The sequence below is a fragment of the Lynx canadensis genome, chromosome B4, assembly GCF_007474595.2.
Source record: "Lynx canadensis isolate LIC74 chromosome B4, mLynCan4.pri.v2, whole genome shotgun sequence".
Lineage (NCBI taxonomy): Eukaryota > Metazoa > Chordata > Mammalia > Carnivora > Felidae > Lynx > Lynx canadensis.
In genome coordinates, this window is record NC_044309.1 from 137100612 (window position 1) to 137122755 (window position 22144).

Below are 22144 nucleotides of genomic sequence, written 5' to 3' on the forward strand. Positions count from 1 at the left end.
ATACCTCCTTAAATTTAATGTGTAGAAGTCAATGACAGTGACCAAATTACGATTACTGAAAGAAGTACTAAAATGTATGAGAAATTAATCATGTTAGGTAAGTTAATAAACTCAATACTGGAAATTCCTACTTCTCATAACAATACCCTATTTTGTATTAATCTGCAATTCTGGACATTCCGGATCTAATGTGTAAATTAGCTTAGTACTAAATAAAAAAACAACTGGCACTTTTTGAGAGCTATTTGCTAGGCACTGAAATGGCATTTTGCATGTTATTACTTAATTTAACCCTCTAACCCTATGAAATGGGTACGATTATTTCTCCAATTTTAAATGATAAAATTAGATGTGTAGAAACTCTCTGGAAGGTGTATCATTAAATACTAAGTAGCATCACTGGTCTTACCTCATAACTTATGCTCTCAGACTCTATGTTATAATTCATAACAAATGTAGTTCAAAAAAACCCTATGTCAGATAATTTGAGGAATTTAACACTGCTTAACTAAATATAAATTATTCAACTGAGTAAAACGGTATTTTTTAAATAAAAATTATCCTCTTGAGATTAGCATTCAGTAAGCTCATTTCAATTATGCTATCCTTAGAACTTCAAGTGTGCCAAAACCGTGAATGTGTAAAAGGACAATGTCTGCGTTGAGCTACGGAAGAATTAATATAAAACATAAGCTCCTAAAACCTTTTTCCTGGTATCCAGAAACACATGTATGATATATGAAACGCCAGGAAAGTCAGAGATGCACCAAGGACATTTACTGCATGTCAGGTAAAAAAAAAAAAAAAAAAAAAAAAAAAAAAATTAACTGCGTTAGGCTATGATTACAATAGATCTAATTTCTAAAATATAATTTATAACAGGGAATACTACAGAAATTAATTCTTTGAAAATTCAATGAGACATTTTAACAATCACCGAAGCCGTAACTATCCTAGGTTCTGTTAGTTTTCCTTCTAAAAGAGAGCATATGAGCATATATAAATATTTGTGTGTATAGTATATTAGTCTTATAAATACTGCTTCAAATTATCCCAAGGTGTGATCTAAGCCTCTTACTTTCCGTCTTTCAGGTCCATCGAATGCAATATGCCTTGCTTCCTCCACAGTCTCACAGACAAGGCCATTTCCACACACGAACTGAATTACTTTCTTCAGCTGAGGAAACTGAGTCTTTATGACATCAATCATCATTTTACAGCCTTTAATCTCCCTCAGTCTTTCATTGATTGGCTTGATCTGAAAGGTTAAAAAATACTTGTTATATTAGATACACTAAAATAAAAATGCAATATTTAGTACATGCTCAAAAAGCATACATAAGCATGACAGCAAAAAATTAACAGAATGAACTTATATGCAATAAAATTTGACAAAAACCTGATGAACTATATCCCACTGACTGGCCCACGTAACATTTAAAGAAAACACACTTGAGCAAAAGCCAGAAGATACAATTTCCAGATTCAACTCTGCCACCAGCCAGCTGGGCCAAAGCAATGGCTGACCAGGGTTCCATGCTCTCAAAATGAGAAAATCTAATGGGACATAACACCCATTTACGTATGCGTCAAGAGAGTGGCACATCATGGAACTCTGAAAATCATTTTAGGCTTAAATGACCAGGAAAGCCTTCAGATCTTTTTCGACATGACTTTTAGGCTGGGTGTGTAAACAGATTTTTAAAAAGTGCCTGCGATGATTGCTGGAAAACAGCAGGTAGGTATGACCTCACTGTTAAGAGAACAAGCCGGTGAGAACTAACGACAGACAAGGCGGAGAGTCAAGTGCAGGGCAGTCCAAGTCTAGGGCACAAGCTCTAACCGCTACACACACTGCCTGCAGCTCAGGGTCTTGAAAGCTGGACCAAGCAGAGCATTTTCTCTAGGAGGCAAAAAACCAGTAAAGGACATCAATTATGGTAATGACAAGCCTCCTGCTATAGGAATTTACTCTGGATACCCTAAGGCCTCTCAATACATAAGGCCCCAAATTTTGTCTGCTGTACCAAAGACTGATACGTGTTTCCTGCGATGTATGTAAATACGTGATTGCATATTTAACAACTGAGACCCAGGGTTGGCATTTCAAGGACAGACTGATATGTCTTAACTGTTCCTACCGTTTGCTACAGAACAAAATAAATTGCTGGCTAGCAGGCAGAGTGGTGTACCACTAGAGTCATGTCCTCAAAATCATCAAGGTACACTTACAGCAAAACTAAATTAGAAAGAAATGATATTAAATCAAGAACTACTATGCTTTGCCTACCAATACTCTAACACCAGCCATTTGAGTGACTAACAGGCATTCAAGCTATGACTTTTTTTTCTATCACTGCCTAGTTTTAGGCAATAAAGACATGCTTTAAAGACAAGATTTTGTCACCACTAAGTAATAAATATTACAAATCTCTTACATCAAGGTAATCTAGAGCAAGGAATGTCTCCGGTTCAGCTCTTTCCTCCTTCAGAAATCGAATACAATCTTTTGCTACCTTTTCAGAGGCTACAACAATGGCAACCATGTAGCGACCAAAAAGTTTAGTAACAGCCAGTTGGTATTTCTTATGAATAGGGTGGCAGAGGTCAAGCAGTCTTCCAAACTTAGCAGGTTTCAAAACAGGAGAAAACAAACACATTATTGAGGGACAAATAATTCACTGTTTTTCAATGTAACAGAGCATAATGGACTATAAACTAATTTTACAGAACTATAAATATCATATTTGAACACTGTCTCATTCAAATGGACATAGGTTTAATTAGGAAGTATCCATTTAGGTGTGCCACACTTCATTTAAGAGTAATGAGGAGAGACTAGCCTTACCAAGGTATTGAAATGCTTCACGAAGCCACGGTAACTCATCCACTCTCTGAGTATTAAATAAGAATCTATGAGGTGCCTGCTACATGCAGTTTACTGAGCTAGAAATTGTGTGACCATCACTGAACAAGTGACCTTACAAGGCTTTCAGTCCAGTAGAGAAGATATAAATGAGAATTACAAGCATGCACAAAATAGAGGGATAATATACACTGTGATAACACGAAGTATTCTGAGCGCATGTAATAGGGACCAGGTTGACTGGAGAAGCCGGGGAAGTCTTCCTATGAAGTGTTATATGAGATCTGATGAATGGCCAAGAAGTAATTAGACTGAAAATCAAAAACTTTACTAGAAAGTGTCAGCATATCAACCGTCCCGTATCATCACTGCTCCCTAGAAAATCTGAAGATTCAATTTTACATCTTTCTACTCTTTCTGCATTTAATAGGTTCTATTTCAGGAATACCAATTTCTTTATGATAGGGCATCGTTGTCTTTAATATTCATTATCTTGCTGTTTGTATTTTTCTTCTCCACTCAACCTGTGATTAACTCAACCTTACTTCTAGGTCAGTCATTTGACTTTCAGCTACATAACCCATTCCTTGCTACTTGCAATTTACTTATTAGTTCAGCAATAATATTTGTTCTTGATTTGTTTTCTTGGCTCTATGTTTTACTTTTTATTTTGTTTTAGCTCAGATGTGAATCTGGTTTTATGAATTCAAGCTCTTATTAAATTATCCATAGCACACCATACTTAAGGGGGATTTTGTTCAGTAACCTTCTTCCAGACTAGCCTCTTTGACTCCTAAGTGCTTTTTTAAAATTTTATTTAAAAAAATTTTTTCAGAGACAGAGCGTGAACAGGGGAGGGGCAGAGAGAGAGGGAGACACAGAATCTGAAGCAGGGTCCAGCTCCAAGATATCAGCACAGAGGCTGACATGGGGCTTGAACCCACGAACTGTGAGATCACGACCTGAGCCAAAGTTGGACGCTTAACCAACTGAGCCACCCAGGAGCCCCATTCTAAATGCTTTTTAAATTACTCTTTCTTTTTATTATTGCATGTACCTACAGCTGTTGTATTGATTCTTTTCAACTTGCTTACGTGGGCAGCTCTGTTCAGACCTTTAAGTTGCTGTGGTGGATAACTTTCCTGATTGCCTCACCTACAACTGAGAGCACCAAGTGGTGGACTAAATTAGGTATTTTCTGTTTTATCTCCTCAGTATTTTCTGGTCTGTTTTCTATCACCTAATGGCATGGAGGATAGGGGCAAGTGAGAGCGGAGTTGAGGTTGTGTAGATCTTTTGTCTGAATACTTGAGCTTTGCTCTTTCTTCTGAGTTTTTAATTAATATCCAATACCAAGGTTCTTCTGCCTCGGGGGAGGAGGGAAAATTCCATTTTGGGTACAGGGTTTTGAACTGGCCTTTACTTCCATCTAAGAACATCAGAGGTTTATGTTTCCTGACCCACTAGTTTTGAATCAGAAGGAAACAAATATATATAATATATATACACACATACATACACACACACACACACACACACACACGTATATACTTGTGTTTACTTGTTGCTAGATTAAGGGATACTAGGTGAGAATTCTCAGGAATTTGTCAGTTTTCCTTCTGCAGAGTTAAGAACAAGAAATGTTCAATTTTTTTTCTTTTTTTAAATCATGGACTATCACCATTTTCTGAAGTTTACGGCATTAGATGTAATAGCCCCGTTCCTTTTTCGGTTGTTAAACTACTTTTTAAAACTAGTTTCGTCATTTTGTTTGGTACTGGGGGGAAGGATTGTGTGACCCAGCCTTATTCCTCCCCCATCACTACCCAGAAGTCAAGACCAGTTTCAAAACAGTTCAAGAGGTTGCCAGGGCCAAAAGCTAAGAACAGGCCCTCCTAAGAGAAGGACTGCACAGTGTCCCTGGTGTTAATGACAAGAGAGTGAGACACCACAACCCCGACAGCAGAGGAAGTCATTCTGTGAAGCTGATGCCCCAACAACCGGAGCTGTCCTGCAGCTAATGAAATGTATCAGCAGAAGTGGATACACAGATTTAGAGAATAAAACATCATCATTTCAAAAGTATGCCATTGAGGTTAACTGAAAATATTAAAAACAAAACAAAACAAAACAAAACAAAACCAAGAAGAACATGAGGCTTGAGGTGATCTGTTGTGACCTATGGGGATAGTGGTCGTAACTCAGACTTGCTGGGTCATACTGTTAATGTCCAGGTTTCTCTCAGATAATTACTTATCTCTAGACACTGTTGGAAGTTAAATTTTGTCACAATTATCTACTATTATATTTTCAATACAAATAATCAAACACAAAACTAAAAGACTTCTGAAATAATTCTGCTTCCTAGTAATGGTAACTTTTAAAATCCCAAATAAGAAAGCTTAGCCCTTTTGTTTCAATTAACTATTCACTTCTAATTACCACAGAATCTGGGTAAAGTCTTTTAAGGTGTTCTAGAACTTCTGCTCTCTTCTGCTGACGTTTTCCCTCATGGTTATCAATTCCAGCATTCTGCAATTCACTTCTAATAAGGTTCAATTCTTCATTAACTTCAGACATTCTTGATTTTGTGTTTTCAATTTCAACCACTAGGGTTTCCTCTTGCTGTTTTTTCTCTTTCAAGCAATCCCTACATAACAATAACAATAAGTTACTAGCAAAAAGAAAAAAAATTAATTGCAAGATAAAACATACTGTGGTCTGGCACTGTAGGGGAATGGAATAGTGCTTATCAATTTTAAATGATGAAAATGACAATAAAATAAGCTTAGCACCAGACATGGGCAAAGAGATTTTGATCATTCTTTGTTGATTCAGAAGATACACATTTCTGAAGACTGAGAAAGTGAAAGTAAGGATAGATCACTATAATCAGAGGAGTCGTTGTGGGCTTAATAAGAAGTAAATACCAATGAAAAACAAAAATCTTAGTGGGAGGATAATCAGGTCATGCCAGCTATCGTGACATAACTTATTATAAAACATCAATACCAACATTTCAAGTTTCATCACTTGAAAGTTTATATTTTAAAACTTAAATACTGTATTTACTTATGTGGTTAAGTCTAATTTTTAATTATCTACAATGAAATGAAAAAAATGGAGGAGTGAGGGGCCCCTGGATGGCTCAGTTGGTTAAATGTCCAACTCTTGATTTCAGTTCAGGTCGTGATCTTGCAGTCATGGGATCGAGCCCCACATTGGGCCCCATGCTGAGTATGGAGCCTGCTTGGGATTCTCTCTCTCTCCTTCTCTCTCTGCCCCTTCCCCCCTCAAAACAAATAAACATTTTTTTAAAAAAGAAAAAAACCACAGGAGTGAGAACATTATGATACAGTGGAAGCTTTCATTTCACAGATATACCCCAAATATACCAGACCCTCGAGACATAAGAAAGCCACAAGAATTTCCCCTGTACCCACATGCATGTTTTTGTATATTCTTCCAACTTCTCTATTCGTTTTTTATGATCTTCTATCTGCTCTTTTATTTGTTTTAGATTTTCCTAAAACAGGAAGAAAACTTAAAATCAATTACAGCAACTCCAAATAAAGTTATTTTTCACTATCCTCCTAGAAGTTACTAGAGAATTGTAAGATGTTCTAAACTTGAAATATATCAAATATAACCATATGAAAACACCTATAAGCGCAAGGTTTAACTCTGAAAAGGCAGTAAAGCATAGAGCTTTGAGTTTGTGAGGGTCAAGGTTCAAATCCTGGCTCCACCATTTACTAGATATTTGGCAACTCCAAACTCTAAGGGTTGATCTTCAAATGTCTACACATTTCTTATCCGTCCCTCAAACTAATTCATTCAATAAATATTTATTCCCTGGCTGCCATGTACTGGGAACTAGAGATATAATAATAACAGGATAGAGTCTCTGCTCTCAAGGACTGAGGGCTGGTGGGAGACACACAAGTAGACAGTAATTCTAGGGCAGTTACTTGGTGTTACAAACAGCATAGGCACCTGGAAGGCAACCATGGGCTTGTGAGACTAGGACTTTGCACAAGTCTTGCTCCATTCACTGTATCACTAAATACAAGTGCTGTACTAGCCTTCAAGGTTTCATATCTAACCTTTCCCGTATTCACCCTGTGCACTACAGCCAGATTAACCTTTCTTACTCCATTACTAAGTGATCTAAAACCAGGAGCGTACCAAAGTAAAAACAATTCCTTTTCAGTATATAATAGCAGATGAAATGACCAAATCTTCATCTGGAAAAGGAAAAATATATTCTATGAAGAGAATTATGTCATTTTACTCATTTGTAATACAAATTCACTGAATAAACATCTACTGTGCTAGGTGCTGGAGTTATAAAAATAAGCAAGACATAGTTCCTTTTCTCTAGAACTCACACATTTCACAATTAGAGTCGTTATACTGAAATTCTATTATCACAAACTTAAGAATTCCATTCAAAGAGGGGCGCCTGGGTGGCTCAGTCAGTTAAGCGTCCGACTTCGGCTCAGGTCATGATCCCACAGTTCATGGGTTCGAGCCCTGCGTCAGGCTCTGTGCTGACAGCTCAGAGCCTGGAGCTTGCTTCCGATTCTGTGTCTCCCTCTCTCTCTCTGCCCCTCTCCTGCTCATAGTTTGTGTCTCTCTCTCTCAAAAATAAACATTAAAAAAATAAAACTTTCAACAACAAAAAAGAATTCCATTCAAAGAAGCAAAAACAAGATGAACGAGGCATACCAAGTTAAGTCAATTGGAAACACCTGCCTCTGCCTTTGCTCTGGCCACTCCCAGGGCTTGTATCACGCCAGCTGGGCTCCTTTGTGGTCAATACTTATCAAGGTCACCATCTGTTATGCCAAGAGCTCAGAACAAACTTCAGATATGGCTTAGTTTAAAGAATGGGCTTTAATGAAGAAAATGGAAAAGGCCAGGGTCTTCCCATGGAGAAGTGGTTAAGGCCTGGGTTCTGCTCGACACACAATAGAGGATAATCAGACAGTTTTGGTACCAGGTCTTCTGAATTTGAGATGCCGGCTGATCACGCAGTTGTCTGGGAGAAGCAAACACCGCCCAGAACCTTGTGATCTCAAGATCTGTGGGAAGTTAAAGCTCCTCCTGTCCTGTGGGAAACTGAGTCTGGGTACAGACGTCTCCATCTGTCTCCAACCTGACATGTTCTTCTTCTACTACCGATGTGTTTGTATTCAAAAGACAGCCACGGGGCGCCTGACACTCGATTTCAGTTCGGGTCATGATCTCACGGCTCGTGAGATCAAGCACCGTGTCAGGGTCTGTGCTGACAGCATGGAGCCTGCTTGGGATTCTCTCCCTGCCTTCCCCTCTCCCACTCACGTGTATGCATGTGTGCTCTCTGTTACATAAACATTAAAAAAAAAAGACAGCTGCAATTCAACCACCACTTACTGACATCTAAGTGCATGGTTTACAATGAACACTGTTACAAACCCTGCCTTTAAAAGCTTCCAGTCTAGTAGAACTGGTACCAAATGAACTGTACTTCTTATTCAATCTGATAAAAGCCCTTAGATGCAGATTAAGCCCAATGAGTAATTAGATGAGGAATAAATTATTTTCAGGTTTTTGGTGGGAAGAAAAAGTGGGCCCGAGAAGGCTTTGCAGTGTGAGTAACTACAGAATTTAATATGTAAAGATGAGGAGGTTTTCCCAAAACTAGCGTGTACAAAGGCAAAAATGTACAAAGAGTATTTACTGAAGTCAGTGTACAATTTCATAATGTGATGCAAATGATACAAGTGTTTTAAAGTAGTTACTGCTTTGGTACTGCATCTGTTTTTCCCCTTCCACAAAACATTCTCTCTTCCACTCATGATTATCAAATAGTTCGCCTTTCATTCTTGGTCGTCTTTTCACCTGCCAATTCACAACATGCCTAACGTGAGAGGCAGTGCAGTGTATGGTGAAGAAGACGGACTGTGGAGACAAAGCGCCTGGAACCAAATCCCAGTTCCTCCACTTACTCATTTAGTCAAGTTAACCATGTTGTGCCTTGATTCCTTCATCCGTGAAATTCGCCCATCGAATATTTACTGATTATCCCTTCTGGATAAGGAACTATTCTAGACACTTGGGTTGTATCGGTGAACAAAACAGACAAACATCTCCCCGCTTTTGTGGAGTTAACTTTCTAGAGGGGGAAGGCAGACAAATATAGTATGGAAATTAAATCATGTGTTAGGAGAGAAACAAACACTTTGGGAGAGCAGAGCTGGGGCAAGGCGAGCAGAAGTGTGGTGGGTACTATAATTTTAGATAGGGAGGTCAGGGTAGGCTTCAATGAGAAAGCAACATCTGAGCAAAGACTTGCAGGAAGTGAGGGAGTGGCAAATGAAGAAATGTAGGGCAAGCTTGTTCCTAGCAGAGGAATAACCGGTGCAAAGGCCTGAAGGCAGAAATATGTCCAACATGTTCCAGGAGGCCAGTACAGCCAGATCACAGGGAGTAAGAGGGAGAACAGATAAAGCGGAGATTTGAAAGGTAAACTGGAGGGGGAGGGGCGAGCGACCAGGTAGCTCTATGGAGGGCACTCGAGGACCCTGACTTTGTGTGTGATGGCGAGCTACTGGAGGAAGTAAAAAAGAGCAAGTGTCATGATCTTAGATGTTAAAACCATTTCTTTGGCTGCTGTGCTGAGGCCGTTGTAGAGGAGACGACAGCGGGAACAGGAAAACCTGGCAGGCTATCAGAGTGGTACAAACAAACAAACAAACAAGAAGATGGTGATCGGGACCAGCAGGGCAGCGGAGAAGCGATACGAGACTTGGTACACGTACAAAGTGGAGCCGGCACAATTCCCTAAAGGAGTCAAAGATGGAACCCAAGTTTTCTGGTCGGAGCAACCAGTAAGAGTGAATCTCATCACCTAAAATGGGAAAGATTACGTGTGGGAAGCATGTGGGGGTGAAGATCAGAAGCTCGGCTTGGATTAAGTTTGAGAGATCTATTCAACATCCACAAAGGAGGTGCTGACAAAGCAGCTGGATATATGAGGTTGTGAGGAAGAGATACGAATTGGGGAGTCATCAGCGGATGACATTCAAATCTATGGGAATATAAGTCACCAAGGCAGAAAACTTAGAAAAGAGGAAAATCCAGGATGAGAACATAATAATACTAGTATCTACTTCATAAATTTGTCTGAATATTAAATAAATAAATCAGGTTCAGAGCAGTGCTGTAAAATGCTATATACGTGGTATATACAAATAAACACTACACTATAATATTATTGCTGTTTTCTCTGGAAAACGTCAGACCCATTTCCACAGACATATTTCATTTTGAAATCCCAATCCTCAGTTTCCTCATCTGTACCCTAGAGTAAATACCTACTCTTTGTTATTATTGTGAGATGTACAGGAGCCAATGAATGCAATGTGCCTGGCAAAGTAATCAATCAACGTTTTCCTCTAAATTCCAAATATTTACTTATAAGTCAAATGTATATATAATTCAGAACCATTTACCCTTTACAATTCTTATCAGAAATGGTCATATTTTTAGGATGGCCCACCGACTGTATAAAATATCACGATTTGTGATCTGTTGAATTGCCATAATAATTTTGGAGTCCAATTCTCACTCTTTGGAAAACGAGGTCATGAGGCATAGAGGAAAAGACCAGACACTTCGTATATTGTCACACGCTTTCATCTTATTCAACCTTCCCGTCTCTATGAGGTAGACTCATTGGTCCCTCTTGCACAAATGAAGAAATCAAGGCCCAGCCCAGACAAGTTAAATAATTTAGTTACTTCTCAAGACTACACAGACCCGTGACAGAAGGAGACTGGCTGGAAGCCAGGTCTGCCTAACTGGAGGGCAGAGCTCTATCATGCGGCCTTGATGGTCACTTCCCATGCAGTGCAGTAAGCTCCCAGGCTCCTCCTGGGCTGTGTCCTTGATGTTTCCACAGGGCCTTGCATTCACCTCTGTTAAGATACTTGTCTGTTTTTTCTCTTTATTTATCCTCCTCCTCACCTCACTGAACTAAAACACATGAAGGAAAAAAAACTGTGTGATCTGCTCATGACCATCACCACATAGGTGTGTAGAAAACACTTCCTGATTACATGAAAGAAGGTGCTTTCTGCTTCTATCTTAGACCATAATGAAGGAGCACCTAAAGGACACTGAGTGGCAAAACAAGGAACCCAGAATTTTTAAATTAATGGCTTATGCCTAATGTAAATCCATTAATATAGTGAAAAGCTGACACAAAAAGAGAATACCATTTCATTGATGGTAACTCCCCGTCATGACTGCACAAACAGAGGTACCTGAACTTCTCCATGCCTCCTCTTCTCGAATGCCAGTCTTTCTTTGTCAGCCCTCTGTTCCCACCGCAGCTTTTCCAGTTGTTGGGTCATTATAGCCACTTTCTTTCTTACTTGTTCCTTAAGTTCTTTATAACGATCCAGCTGTATAAGGAGTATTAAAATATTACTAACTCACAGAAGAAACACGAGAGGAAATTTTTATGTGATATCCTTTGACTAGAAGATAATCTTATCAGTTTTAAATAAATCGGATCATAATTGGTTATCTTTTCCAGGTAAGATAATGTGAACGTAAAATGAACCTCTTCTTATTTAAAACTGCCTAGATAGAGAGACAGATAAGGATTCAAAACCAACTCTATAAAGTCTCTGCAAGAAAAACGTAAAGAGAAAGGGGATTAAAAAATAAAAGAAGGGGATTAAACTCATTAACAGTCCACATGCAAGGAGTTCAGATAAAATCAAATATTTTATTTATATAGTTATTTTGGTATATATTTTATGATGTAAAATTATCATAACATTAATGAAAGATAAATGATAAAAAGTCAGTTGAGAGAATGTTTGAAAACTCTGAATTAAAAATTATGGGAGCTCTACTACCAATGTCATAATTATTTTTTTCCCATTTGTTATAATTAAATCTTACATACCAAATTGCATATTAATTCACCACCACATTTAAACCACCTCAAACAATCAACTTCCCTCCTGCCAATTAAGTGGTCATGTTTCTTCAAAGCCACGTATATCTGATTTTTAAGTTTTTATAATATCCGTAAGGAAAAAACGATTACCTCAAAAATGTAAGAATATCAATTACCTAATTTTATTACAAAATGATACCATGTGGTCTTGTTGAAGTATGACTTCAATGAACTCATAAAGGTTATAATGCCATCGAATCTTATAAAACAAAAATACCCTAAAGATACATTCTGCATATAGGCTGAAAAATTTCAATCCCCATCACTGAGATGAGGATTGTCTGAGGTCAATCTCTTAAAATATCAGAGAGGACATCCTTTAAGTTATTTCTAAGAAGCTGAAATAATAGAAAGTTTTCTCATATGTTGACTTGTTCACCTGACTGGCTTCTAGTTCAATGTCTCGCCTTTTGTATAAGATTTCTTCCTCAACCTGCTTCTCAAAACTTCTCCATGCACCATCTAAATCAACCAGTTCTGTCTCCAGGGCCTTTATGTCATCTTCCTGTTTAGAACATTGTTTTTCACTGTCCTTTATTGATTTCTTAGCCACATCTAATTTCTTGAGGTGGTGAGAAGTATTTTCTTTGGCTTTAATGTATTGAGGCCTTTTCTGATTTAAAAGTGCTTCAAGAGATCTAAAAAGAAAATAAAGTTTGCTTTAAAGTAAATTAAATCTATACCATATAAGGGAAGGAAGTTCTTTTGATCAAATCATACATTTAAAAATAAACTTTAGGGGCGCCTGGGTGGCGCAGTCGGTTAAGCGTCCGACTTCAGCCAGGTCACGATCTCGCAGTCCGTGAGTTCGAGCCCCGCGTCAGGCTCTGGGCTGATGGCTCGGAGCCTGGAGCCTGTTTCCGATTCTGTGTCTCCCTCTCTCTCTGCCCCTCCCCCGTTCATGCTCTGTCTCTCTCTGTCCCAAAAATAAATAAAAAACGTTGAAAAAAAAATTTTTTAAATAAACTTTAAAAATTGACTTTCAGAGACTATAAGCAGATCAGTGATTTCCAGAGGTTGGGGGGGAGGTACTGAACAGGTGGAGCACAGGGAAATTTTTTGAGTGGTAAACCACTCTGTATGATACCATAATGGTGGATATAGGACATTGTACATTTGTGAAAACCTATAGAACTTCATGGCACCAAGAGTGAACCTTAATGTAATGTATACAAATTAAAAAAATCACTTAGGAGGCTAAGGGATCCAGATGGAATACAAAATGTGACCAAAGAATCTACTGTATTACCAGTGTATGAAATCACCTTCCTGAAGGGGATTGGGAGGAAAGGTGCTAACCTAAGTAACTCTGAAAATGAGTCAAGTCTATAAAACTAAAAGCAAGAGGACCTGTGCACAGGCACTGTACTCTCATTGCCAAAGTTGCTCCCCATGAGGGTATGGGTTAACATCAGCAGTACCGCCACAGATGATTACTAGAACTGAAAATGACCGGCTGACCGTGGAAGCCAGGTTGCTCGCTATTGCCATGGAGGTTACGGACAGGCGAGAGAAGGTCAACGTCAACAATGATGGCAACTCATATTATGATGTATTAGACAAACGCTAGGTCATATAACATATTATATGTAGATATTCCCGATGTGATGAGAAGGACATTTTACCCCCTGCGGCCTTCCCCTTCAAAATCCATAAACCTTGACTAATGATGAGAAACTATTGGGCAAATCCAAATTAAGAGACATTCTACAAAAAAACCTGACCAATATGGCTCAAAATTATCTAGGTCATCAAAAACAAGGAAAGGCTGAGAAACTGTCACGGCCAAGAGGAGCCCACAAAAACAGGATAACAAATGTAACATAGTGTCCTGGACCAGAGACAAAAGACACTGGGGAAAAGAGAGAAAATATTAGTCAACCATGGACTTCAGTTAACAGTAGTGCATGAACACTGGTTCACTAATTCTGACACATGTATCATATTAATAATGTTATTAAGTAGGAGAAACTGAATGTGGGGAATATGGGAACTCTTACTATCTTTGTAATTTTTCTGTATATCTAAAAGTATTCCAAAGTAAAAAGTTTATCTAAAAAATCAACTTTCAAAATGTCACTTATATTTTTATTTTTTTATCAATGTACATAAAACCTAACTGTTAATAACTATGTTTTAAAACTCACTTTAACTCTTTTTCTGTTTGTTGTAGTTTTCTAGTTAGCATTCCATGTTCCTTTTTCTTGGCTTTAACTATGTTTTCATGATCAGAAAGAGACTCTTTTGTGACACTCAAATTCCTGTTCACACGCTCTAACTCGGTGTTCAGAAAATGAATTTTCCTTTCATTATGATATAGTTGGAAAAGCTGTAATTGTATTTTGTTTATTTTCAGTTCTTCAAGGAGACTCTGGTAACGTTCTGCCTATAAAACAGTACAATTGAGTAACAGTTAAAAGGGAATATACTGAAGTTGACCCTTCATAAACTCAGCGAGAGTACCAACAAATGATCTCTAAGGAATCAAATTATTTATTATTTAAGTATCATTCACAAGTTATCAAATTTATGAAGTTAATTCTTGTCAAAAGTAGCATTATTTGGAGGTTTCTGGGTACACATACACAACAAACCAGTAAACCAGATTTTATTCTCATATACTCAGTGATATGGTGGTAAGAACAATGAAGTGGCACCTGCTAACCTGGGTCCTCATCGCATTTCTGTTTGGACCTTGGACCTCAGAGTATGGCAAGTCCATTAACGTTTCTTTTTTTTAAAGTTTCTAGTTATTTATTTTGAGAGCCCGCACACGCATGTGGGAGGGGCAGAGAGAGAGAGAAGGAGAAGGAGAGGGAGAGGGAGAGGGAGAGGGAGAGGGAGAGGGAGAGGGAGAGGGAGAGAGAGAATCCCAAGAAGGTGCCGCACTGTCAGCACTTAGCCCAACGTAGGGCTCAATCTCACAAACAGTGAGGTCATGACCTGAGCCAAAATCAAGAGCTGGACACTTAACCAACTGAGCCACCCAGGTGCCTCACCATTAACATTTCTGCTCTCAGTTTCCTCATTTGTAAACTGAAGAAAGTTGAATGACTTATAGGGTCCCTAGCAACATTAAATCCAAGAATTCCAGGTAAAATTCCTGCTATAAGATATAATTTTTCTATTAATAGAACAGGAATATTAAAATTCTAAAGTATACGGACAATGGAAGAATTTCTTTACCATTTGTACTCTTAATAAAGGAATAAAGGAATGGGCTGCCTTGAGAGAAAAGCTCCTAATCAATGACGTATTCCAAGTAACAGGTAAAAAGCCATCTGCCATGACACCGTAACAAATAGGAATTTCAACGATTCTAACTGTCCTCATAATGTTTAATGTTCTGCAACTCTACTTTCTGAAAGCTGTTTCAGTATATTATGAAAAACGTAGTCTGACTCTCACCAATACCACCCCTTACCACTAACAAACCCAAGGACACATACGCACATGGAAAAATATGAAGACACAAACATCACAGTGAGAAACACAACACTTTTATTTCTTCAAATATTATTGACTGCCTACTATGTGCCAGGCCTTTGCTGCTGGGAATATAGGAAGGAAGAAGGCAGAAAAAGTCCCTGCTCTTACAATCTTATAATCCAGTTGTTCTAATGGGGGGGGGGATTAGAGATTAAACAAGCAAACAAATAATAAACAAGATAATTTCATGCAGCAATAGATGTTACAAAAGAAACAATAGGGTAATACAACCGTACCAGGGAGGGGAAGGCCAATTTAGATTGGTGGTGTGGATAGCAAATGCCTACCTGAGAAAATGGCAATGAAACCTTGAATGAGAGAGTATTGGCCATGAAAAAAATCAGGCATACAGCTATCCAAGCAGAGGAAATAGCAAAAGCTTCAAGCTAGAAGTGAGGACGGCATGTTCAATAAATAGTAAAGGCCAGTGTGGTGGGAGAGTAGAGGAAACCAAAGCTTGAGAGGTGGGTGATGGTCTAGGTCAGTAGGCTGGACAGGGACACTAGTGGGAAGCACTGCACTGATGGAGGTTTTGTGCAAGAGAAAGACAAAATTTGGGGCGTCTTGGTGGCTCAGTCCATTGAGCGTCCAACTCTTGGTTTTGGCTCAGGTCATGATCTCACGGTTTGTGGGTCCGAGCCCCACTTTGGGCTCTGCACTGACAGCGAGGAGCCTGCTTGGGATTCTCTCTCTCCCTCCCTCTCTGCCCCTCCCCCACTCACGCTTGCTAGCTCTCTCTCAAAAATAAACATTTAAAAATTAAAAAAAAAGAGAACAGAGTCTGATTTGCATTTGACAAAGATCTAAATTTTTTTTAATGTTTATTTTTGAGGGAGACAGACACACACACGCAGAGTGTGAGCAGGGGAGGGGCAGAAAGAGAGGGAGACACAGAATCCGAAGGAGGCTCCAAGCTGTCGGCACAGAGCCCAACATGGGGCTCAAACCCACGAACCACGAGATCATGACCTGAGCCAAAATCGGATGCTTAACTGACTGAGCCCCCCAGGTACGCTGACAAAGATCACTCTAAACGCAAAGAACTATCAACCATAAATGAGGTACTCTACTAGGCATTGTAAAGGGCACCAAGAAATACCACAGAACAGCATATGCAAAGCATGCCTCTGGCCTCCTAGAGGTTCCCAATACCCTTTTAGGGAGCCCCTGAAGTCAAAACTCTTTCCATAATAATAGTAAGACTTCATTTGCCTTTTTCATTGTGTTAACATTTACACTGATGGTGCAAAAGCCAATGGTGGGTAAAGCTGCTAGGCCTTAACATAAATAAGATTTAATACAGAAGGCGATAGGAGCATTCACCTGTCTTCCTTTAAGCCATATATTAAGCAGATTATAAATATGTAAAACAATGTCACCCTTCTGGTTTTACAAAATGCAATTATTTTTCATAAAAGTATGTTATTTATATTAATGTGAATTGTTTCTTATTGCTGTTTTTACATTGATCATTATCATATATTTCTTAAATTTCTCAGTTTTAATTTCAAACACAATAAACATCAGTCAGAAACTCTTTGGGGACCTCAATAATTTATAAGAGTGTAAAGGGACAAGATCCAAAAGTTGAAAGCCTATGCCATGTAAGATATACACCCCTCAAGCTTATTTTTAGTTGGGAAAATCAGACATTTTTGTATTTCAGGTAGCAATGCCTATTTAGGAAACAAAACAGTAGAGACTACGTCAAAAAGCTTATTTTTAATGAATAGTGGGCCTTATTTGTCTTACATTATAAAAAAAAAAAAATCTTTTTAGTAACCCAAAGCCAATATCTAGCAATGCTGACAGACCAAAGACTTTGTATCCAACAGTTACTGGTTTCATCTTCACGACGCCTTACCTCTTCTTTCTCTAACTTTGCATGTTTGCGCTCTGCAGCCACATTTTTTTTCTTATTAAAATTAAACTGTGCATCCTCTTCAGCTTTCAGTAACTTTCTTTTCTTTTCCTCATATTCTCCTATGAGCTCTCCTGAAGTGCTGATTTCCTCAAAAAACTGGGTTCTTTCTTTGGGTTTTTTCAATGAAATCGACTCCACAGTTCCCTTTCAAAAACAGTAAAGCACATCAACATAAAATATGTGGATGCATTTTCAAACTCATGAGCCAACTAAACGAGTACAGCTCCTTACCTGAAAAACGAGACAGTTCCGTGCTTTGACCATCACGCCTATCTTTTCCAACTGGGCTATGTAAGCAGAACGACTCACTGGATTATCATCAAAATGAAATTCTGAGCATCCCCCTAAGAGAATAAAACTGTTATTGGAACTATAAATACCAGACATGTAACAACAATTCAAAGGTTAGTAAAATTATTTTTCTTATTGAAGTGGCCAGTTATGTAACAACATAGGTGTTATTAATAAACGCATTTAATCAGTCAACAATTATCGAATGTCTACTCTATGCCAAGGAGAATTCTATAGCAGTGAACAAAACGGAGGACAGTCTGGATCTCAAGGAGCTTATATATCCCACAGTGCAGACAAAAATGAGATATGGAAGTACAATAAAGATGTGAGAAAATGTTAAGTGCTAAGAAGTAAAAGAGAGCTGGGAAGGGGATATGGAAGTTTCTGTGACAGGGAACAGACATTACAATTTTAAACAGGATAGTGTTGCAGGATGAATGCTTATGTCTCCCCCCCCCCATTCATATGTAGAAATCCTAATGGTATTAGAAGGTGGGGCCTTTGGGAGGTCATTAAGTTGTGACTGTGGAGCCCTCATGAATGGGATTAGTGGGCTTATAAAAGAGACCCCACAGAGCTCCCTAGTTCCTTCCACCATATGAGAACACAACGAGCTGTATGCAACCCAGAAGAGAGCCCCTCATCTGACCATACTGGCAACCTGAGCTTGGACTCCCAGCCTTCAGAACTGTGAGAAATAAGTTTTTATTATTTATAAACTATCTAGTCTGTGGTGTTTTGTTATAGCAGCCCAAACAAACTAAGACAGACGGGCTAAGAGCAAAAACAAAGCTGAGGCACTGCACTTCTGGTCTGAACATACATTACAAAGCCACAGTAATCCAAACAGTATGGCACTGGCATAAAAACAGACACAGAAACCAATGGCACAGAATAGAGAGCCCAGAAATACTGCATGAATGCACCTATATGTGGAATCTAAAATAGTCAAACTCATAGAAACAGAATAGAATGGTGGATGCCAGTGGCCAAGGGGAGAAAAAATGGGGGGAGATGTTGGTCAAGTATTATAAAGTTTCCATTATGCAAGATGCTAAGTTCTGGGGATCTAACATAGAGCAATGTGACTACAGTTAACAATTTGTATTATAAACTTCAAATCTGCTAAGAGGGTAGATCTTAAGTATTCTCACCACAAACACACACAACAATAGTGCCTGCATGCGAAGAAAATGGTAACTATGTAAGGTGATACATGTTAATTAGCTCAAATGTGGTACTGACTTCACAGTGTATATTAAAACATACATGTTTTAAATACATGCACTTTTGTGAAATTAACATTTTTTCTTTTTCTTTTTCTTTTAAAGTAAGCTCCAGGCCCAACCTGGGGCTCAAACCCACAACCTCAAGCTCAGGAGTCACATGTTCCGCCAACCGTGCCAGTCAGGTGCCCCTAAATACATGAAGTTTTTTACCTGTCAATTATACCTCAATAAAGATGGGAAAAATAAATTTATGACGATTTAGTAAATAAAGAGTAGGCTAGAGAATCCTTACTGAAACAGAGACTTTTGAGTAAAAACCCAAAAGTGAGAAAGAAAATTCACCAATAAAGATACCTAGGTGATAAAGTGGTAAAAATACTTAAATTACACATTAAGGTATAGGTATACAAGTATTTATTAATAAAATAGTATTTATACATTAGAAAATTAAGTCCATGTTCTAGTGGACCAGAATGAAATATCAAAAACAAAAAACCAAAACCAAGACATGCCTATATTATGGAGGCTCTGTAAACTCTGAACATATAGAAAAGATATTCATAAACAACTCTCAATCTTGCTTCTTCAGGAAACAGGAATTATAGGATTTAAATCACAAAATACAAATTCATATATTTCACTCAAATTGCTACTCAGTGGTAGAAAAACTTTCTATACAAACCAAAAATACAGGGGCATCTGGGTAGCTCAGTTGGTTAAGCATATGACTCTTGTTTCGGCTCAGGTCATGATCTCATGACTTGTAAGACTGAGCCCTGTGCCAGGCTCCTTGCTGACAGTGTGGAGCCTGCTTGGGATTCTCTCTCTGCCCCTCCCCTGCTCACACACGCATGCATGGTCTCTCTTTCTCTAAACTTTAGTAAGTATGTATGTGTGTGTGTGTGTGTGTGTGTGTGTGTGTGTGTGTATATATATATATATATATATACACACGTCTGTATACATACATATACTCAGTTCATCACTAAGAAAAAGTTAAACGTACATAAAGAACCTCCATCATTTTAACCTAATAACCAGTAGAAAAATGCTATTTGACAGTAGAGAAATTTGAACAAATATGTCTGCTTTAAAAAGAGTCTTAGTGGAGACTCATACAGGTTCTATTATTTACTTCTGAGATTTGCAATCCAAGAGAGGAAAACAAAAAAAACTCCAAATCTCTAGTTTACTATGCCAGTGAAATAAATCACACCCTTCAAATAAATAAAAAACAGGTCATCTGACTTAACTTTTGAAAAATCAAAGGGCTCATAAGCAAGTATCTACAAAAAAAATACCTCGGATAATCCTTGTAAATGTTTTCTCCTCTCCACTTTCCTCCACGTACACAATTTTTACACTCGCACAAGAAGAGACAGGTTTTCCAATATGTGCTCCATAAATGAGTTCTTGAATATTTTTCACTCTTAAATTAGCTGTTTTCTCTCCCATTACAAAACTAAGTGCATCCATTACATTAGATTTTCCTGGGAAAGAAAAGACAGAGAGAAAAGTTATCCCTTGTTAACAATAAAAAACCTTGCCCAGAGACAAAGAAGCCAACAATGGAAGTGAAATATAGCCAATACACATGTCTAAAAAGTAGTACTGTCTTGTCTAGGTTTAAAATGCATGTGACCAATTTTATATAGATCACCGCGTTCTTCCATGCAGCTATGGCAGAGCATTAAGTGGCCTAAATTTAAGGATCTAAGCAAGTGGATCTAAACCCAACTCTCTTCCATTATTAAATATTGTACTATGGCAACTCATTTAACCTCTCCGAATTTCAGTCATTCCATTTTATGATTAACTATCACCTATTTTAAAAAATGGCTAAGTATGTCCAAGATATCCCAAGGACTAGAATAAGATTGCTGGAATACTTATGATTGTAGGAGGTGGCGGTACAGAAAAGTTATAGAGCAGGTCTGAGCCTGCAATCCTTTGAAAGGCCTGCTCACAAGATTGGCTGTCATCTGGGGATTTGTATTTTGGGAGAGTTTCCACCACTTTCTGATAGGAATGTCTCACTGTGCCGAAAGTGTTTATACGACATGATTGATGCTGGACACCTCGCCTGTTTTCTTTTTAGGAGTCTGGAATTTTGTTAGATTTTGGTTTGTGCTAGACAGAGGGTGCCTAGCTGACCATTCCCCAATAAAAATCCTGGGCACTGAGTCTTTGCTTGAGGTTCTTTGGTAGACAACATTTCATGTATATTGCCACTACATATTGCTGGAGGAGTTGCCTGTCCTGTGTGACCCCACTGGGGGAGGATTCTTAGAACCTCGTGCCTGGTTTCTTCAGTTTGTCCCATGTGCCTTCCCTCTTGCAGAATTTGCTCTGTTCCCTTTCGCTGTAACACATAACAATCCTGAGTACAACTACATGCTGAGTTCTGTGAATCCTCCTAGCAAATCACTGAAATGGGGGCGGGGGGAGGGGGGTGTAGTCTTGGGCATTCCTGGTCCAAAGGCCAAATTGTTATACAATCATGAGCCCACAGTTTGCTCTAAGACAATTTCCAAGGTGCTGTGTCATTGCTACCACCATCTGTATCTATCTACCTATCAATCAATCAATCAATCAATCAATCACATTCCTTTCCCCATATCCGCAAGCAACTTAAATTTCCAATGCCAGAACAGGAGGAAGATAATACAAAGAAAATACTGCCAGCCAGTGGAAATATGGCTTAGTTTTAGAAGTTTACGATCTTGGCTTGAACTCACAACCCTGAGATCAAGACTCGCATGCTCTACCAACTGAACCAGCCAGGCGCCCCAGTTTGTAATCTTTCTAAAAAGAATCAGAAGTGGTTAAAATGCTATAAATTTATTTAGCTAAGTTTCAATTAATGATTGGGTATGAAACATGGCTTTTTGGGTTGACTGAAAGCTATTATAAGCCAGATAGGACAAAGTGGATACTAATTGAGTTGAATTAAATCTCACTGTTAACAGAATTAAAGAGAAACCAGTTTTGGTCAATCCTTATTTAAAATCTGCCTAAAATAAACACTTGCTTACCCAAATTAATTTATTCCATTAATATCTTTTGAATAGCTATTATGTTAATAGCTATTAAGGATATACCAAAAGAAGAAGACAAAAAACCTCCCAGCCTAATGAAGGTTATGTTCTATTAAGAGAGACAAAAGACAAAAAAAGACAATTCCATACTAGAGTTAAGTATCATAAGTAAGGAAATAAACTGGGTGATGGAATAGAGGGTAACTGGGAGACATAACTTCAGATAGGATGGTCAGGAAACATTTTAAGAGCCTACTGACCAGCCAGTGTTAGCTTAAGACTCAT

The 22144-nt window shown here is 38.4% G+C and overlaps 1 protein-coding gene across 2 annotated transcripts in view; it reads right to left on the bottom strand.

Moving 5' to 3' along the window:
* SMC1B (structural maintenance of chromosomes 1B) overlaps positions 1 to 22144 on the bottom strand; it is a 75808-nt gene that overhangs the window by 40923 nt on the left and 12741 nt on the right. For both annotated transcript variants that reach the window (XM_030320906.1, XM_030320904.1), the window contains exons 2-11: positions 20123 to 20311; positions 17530 to 17642; positions 17239 to 17442; positions 14033 to 14271; positions 12265 to 12523; positions 11179 to 11319; positions 6310 to 6392; positions 5309 to 5516; positions 2439 to 2624; positions 1079 to 1258 (exon numbers count right to left, since the gene is read on the bottom strand). In XM_030320906.1, the coding sequence (XP_030176766.1) occupies positions 1079 to 1258; positions 2439 to 2624; positions 5309 to 5516; positions 6310 to 6392; positions 11179 to 11319; positions 12265 to 12523; positions 14033 to 14271; positions 17239 to 17442; positions 17530 to 17642; positions 20123 to 20311 (1802 nt within the window). The remainder of the gene's footprint in view (positions 1 to 1078; positions 1259 to 2438; positions 2625 to 5308; positions 5517 to 6309; positions 6393 to 11178; positions 11320 to 12264; positions 12524 to 14032; positions 14272 to 17238; positions 17443 to 17529; positions 17643 to 20122; positions 20312 to 22144) is intronic.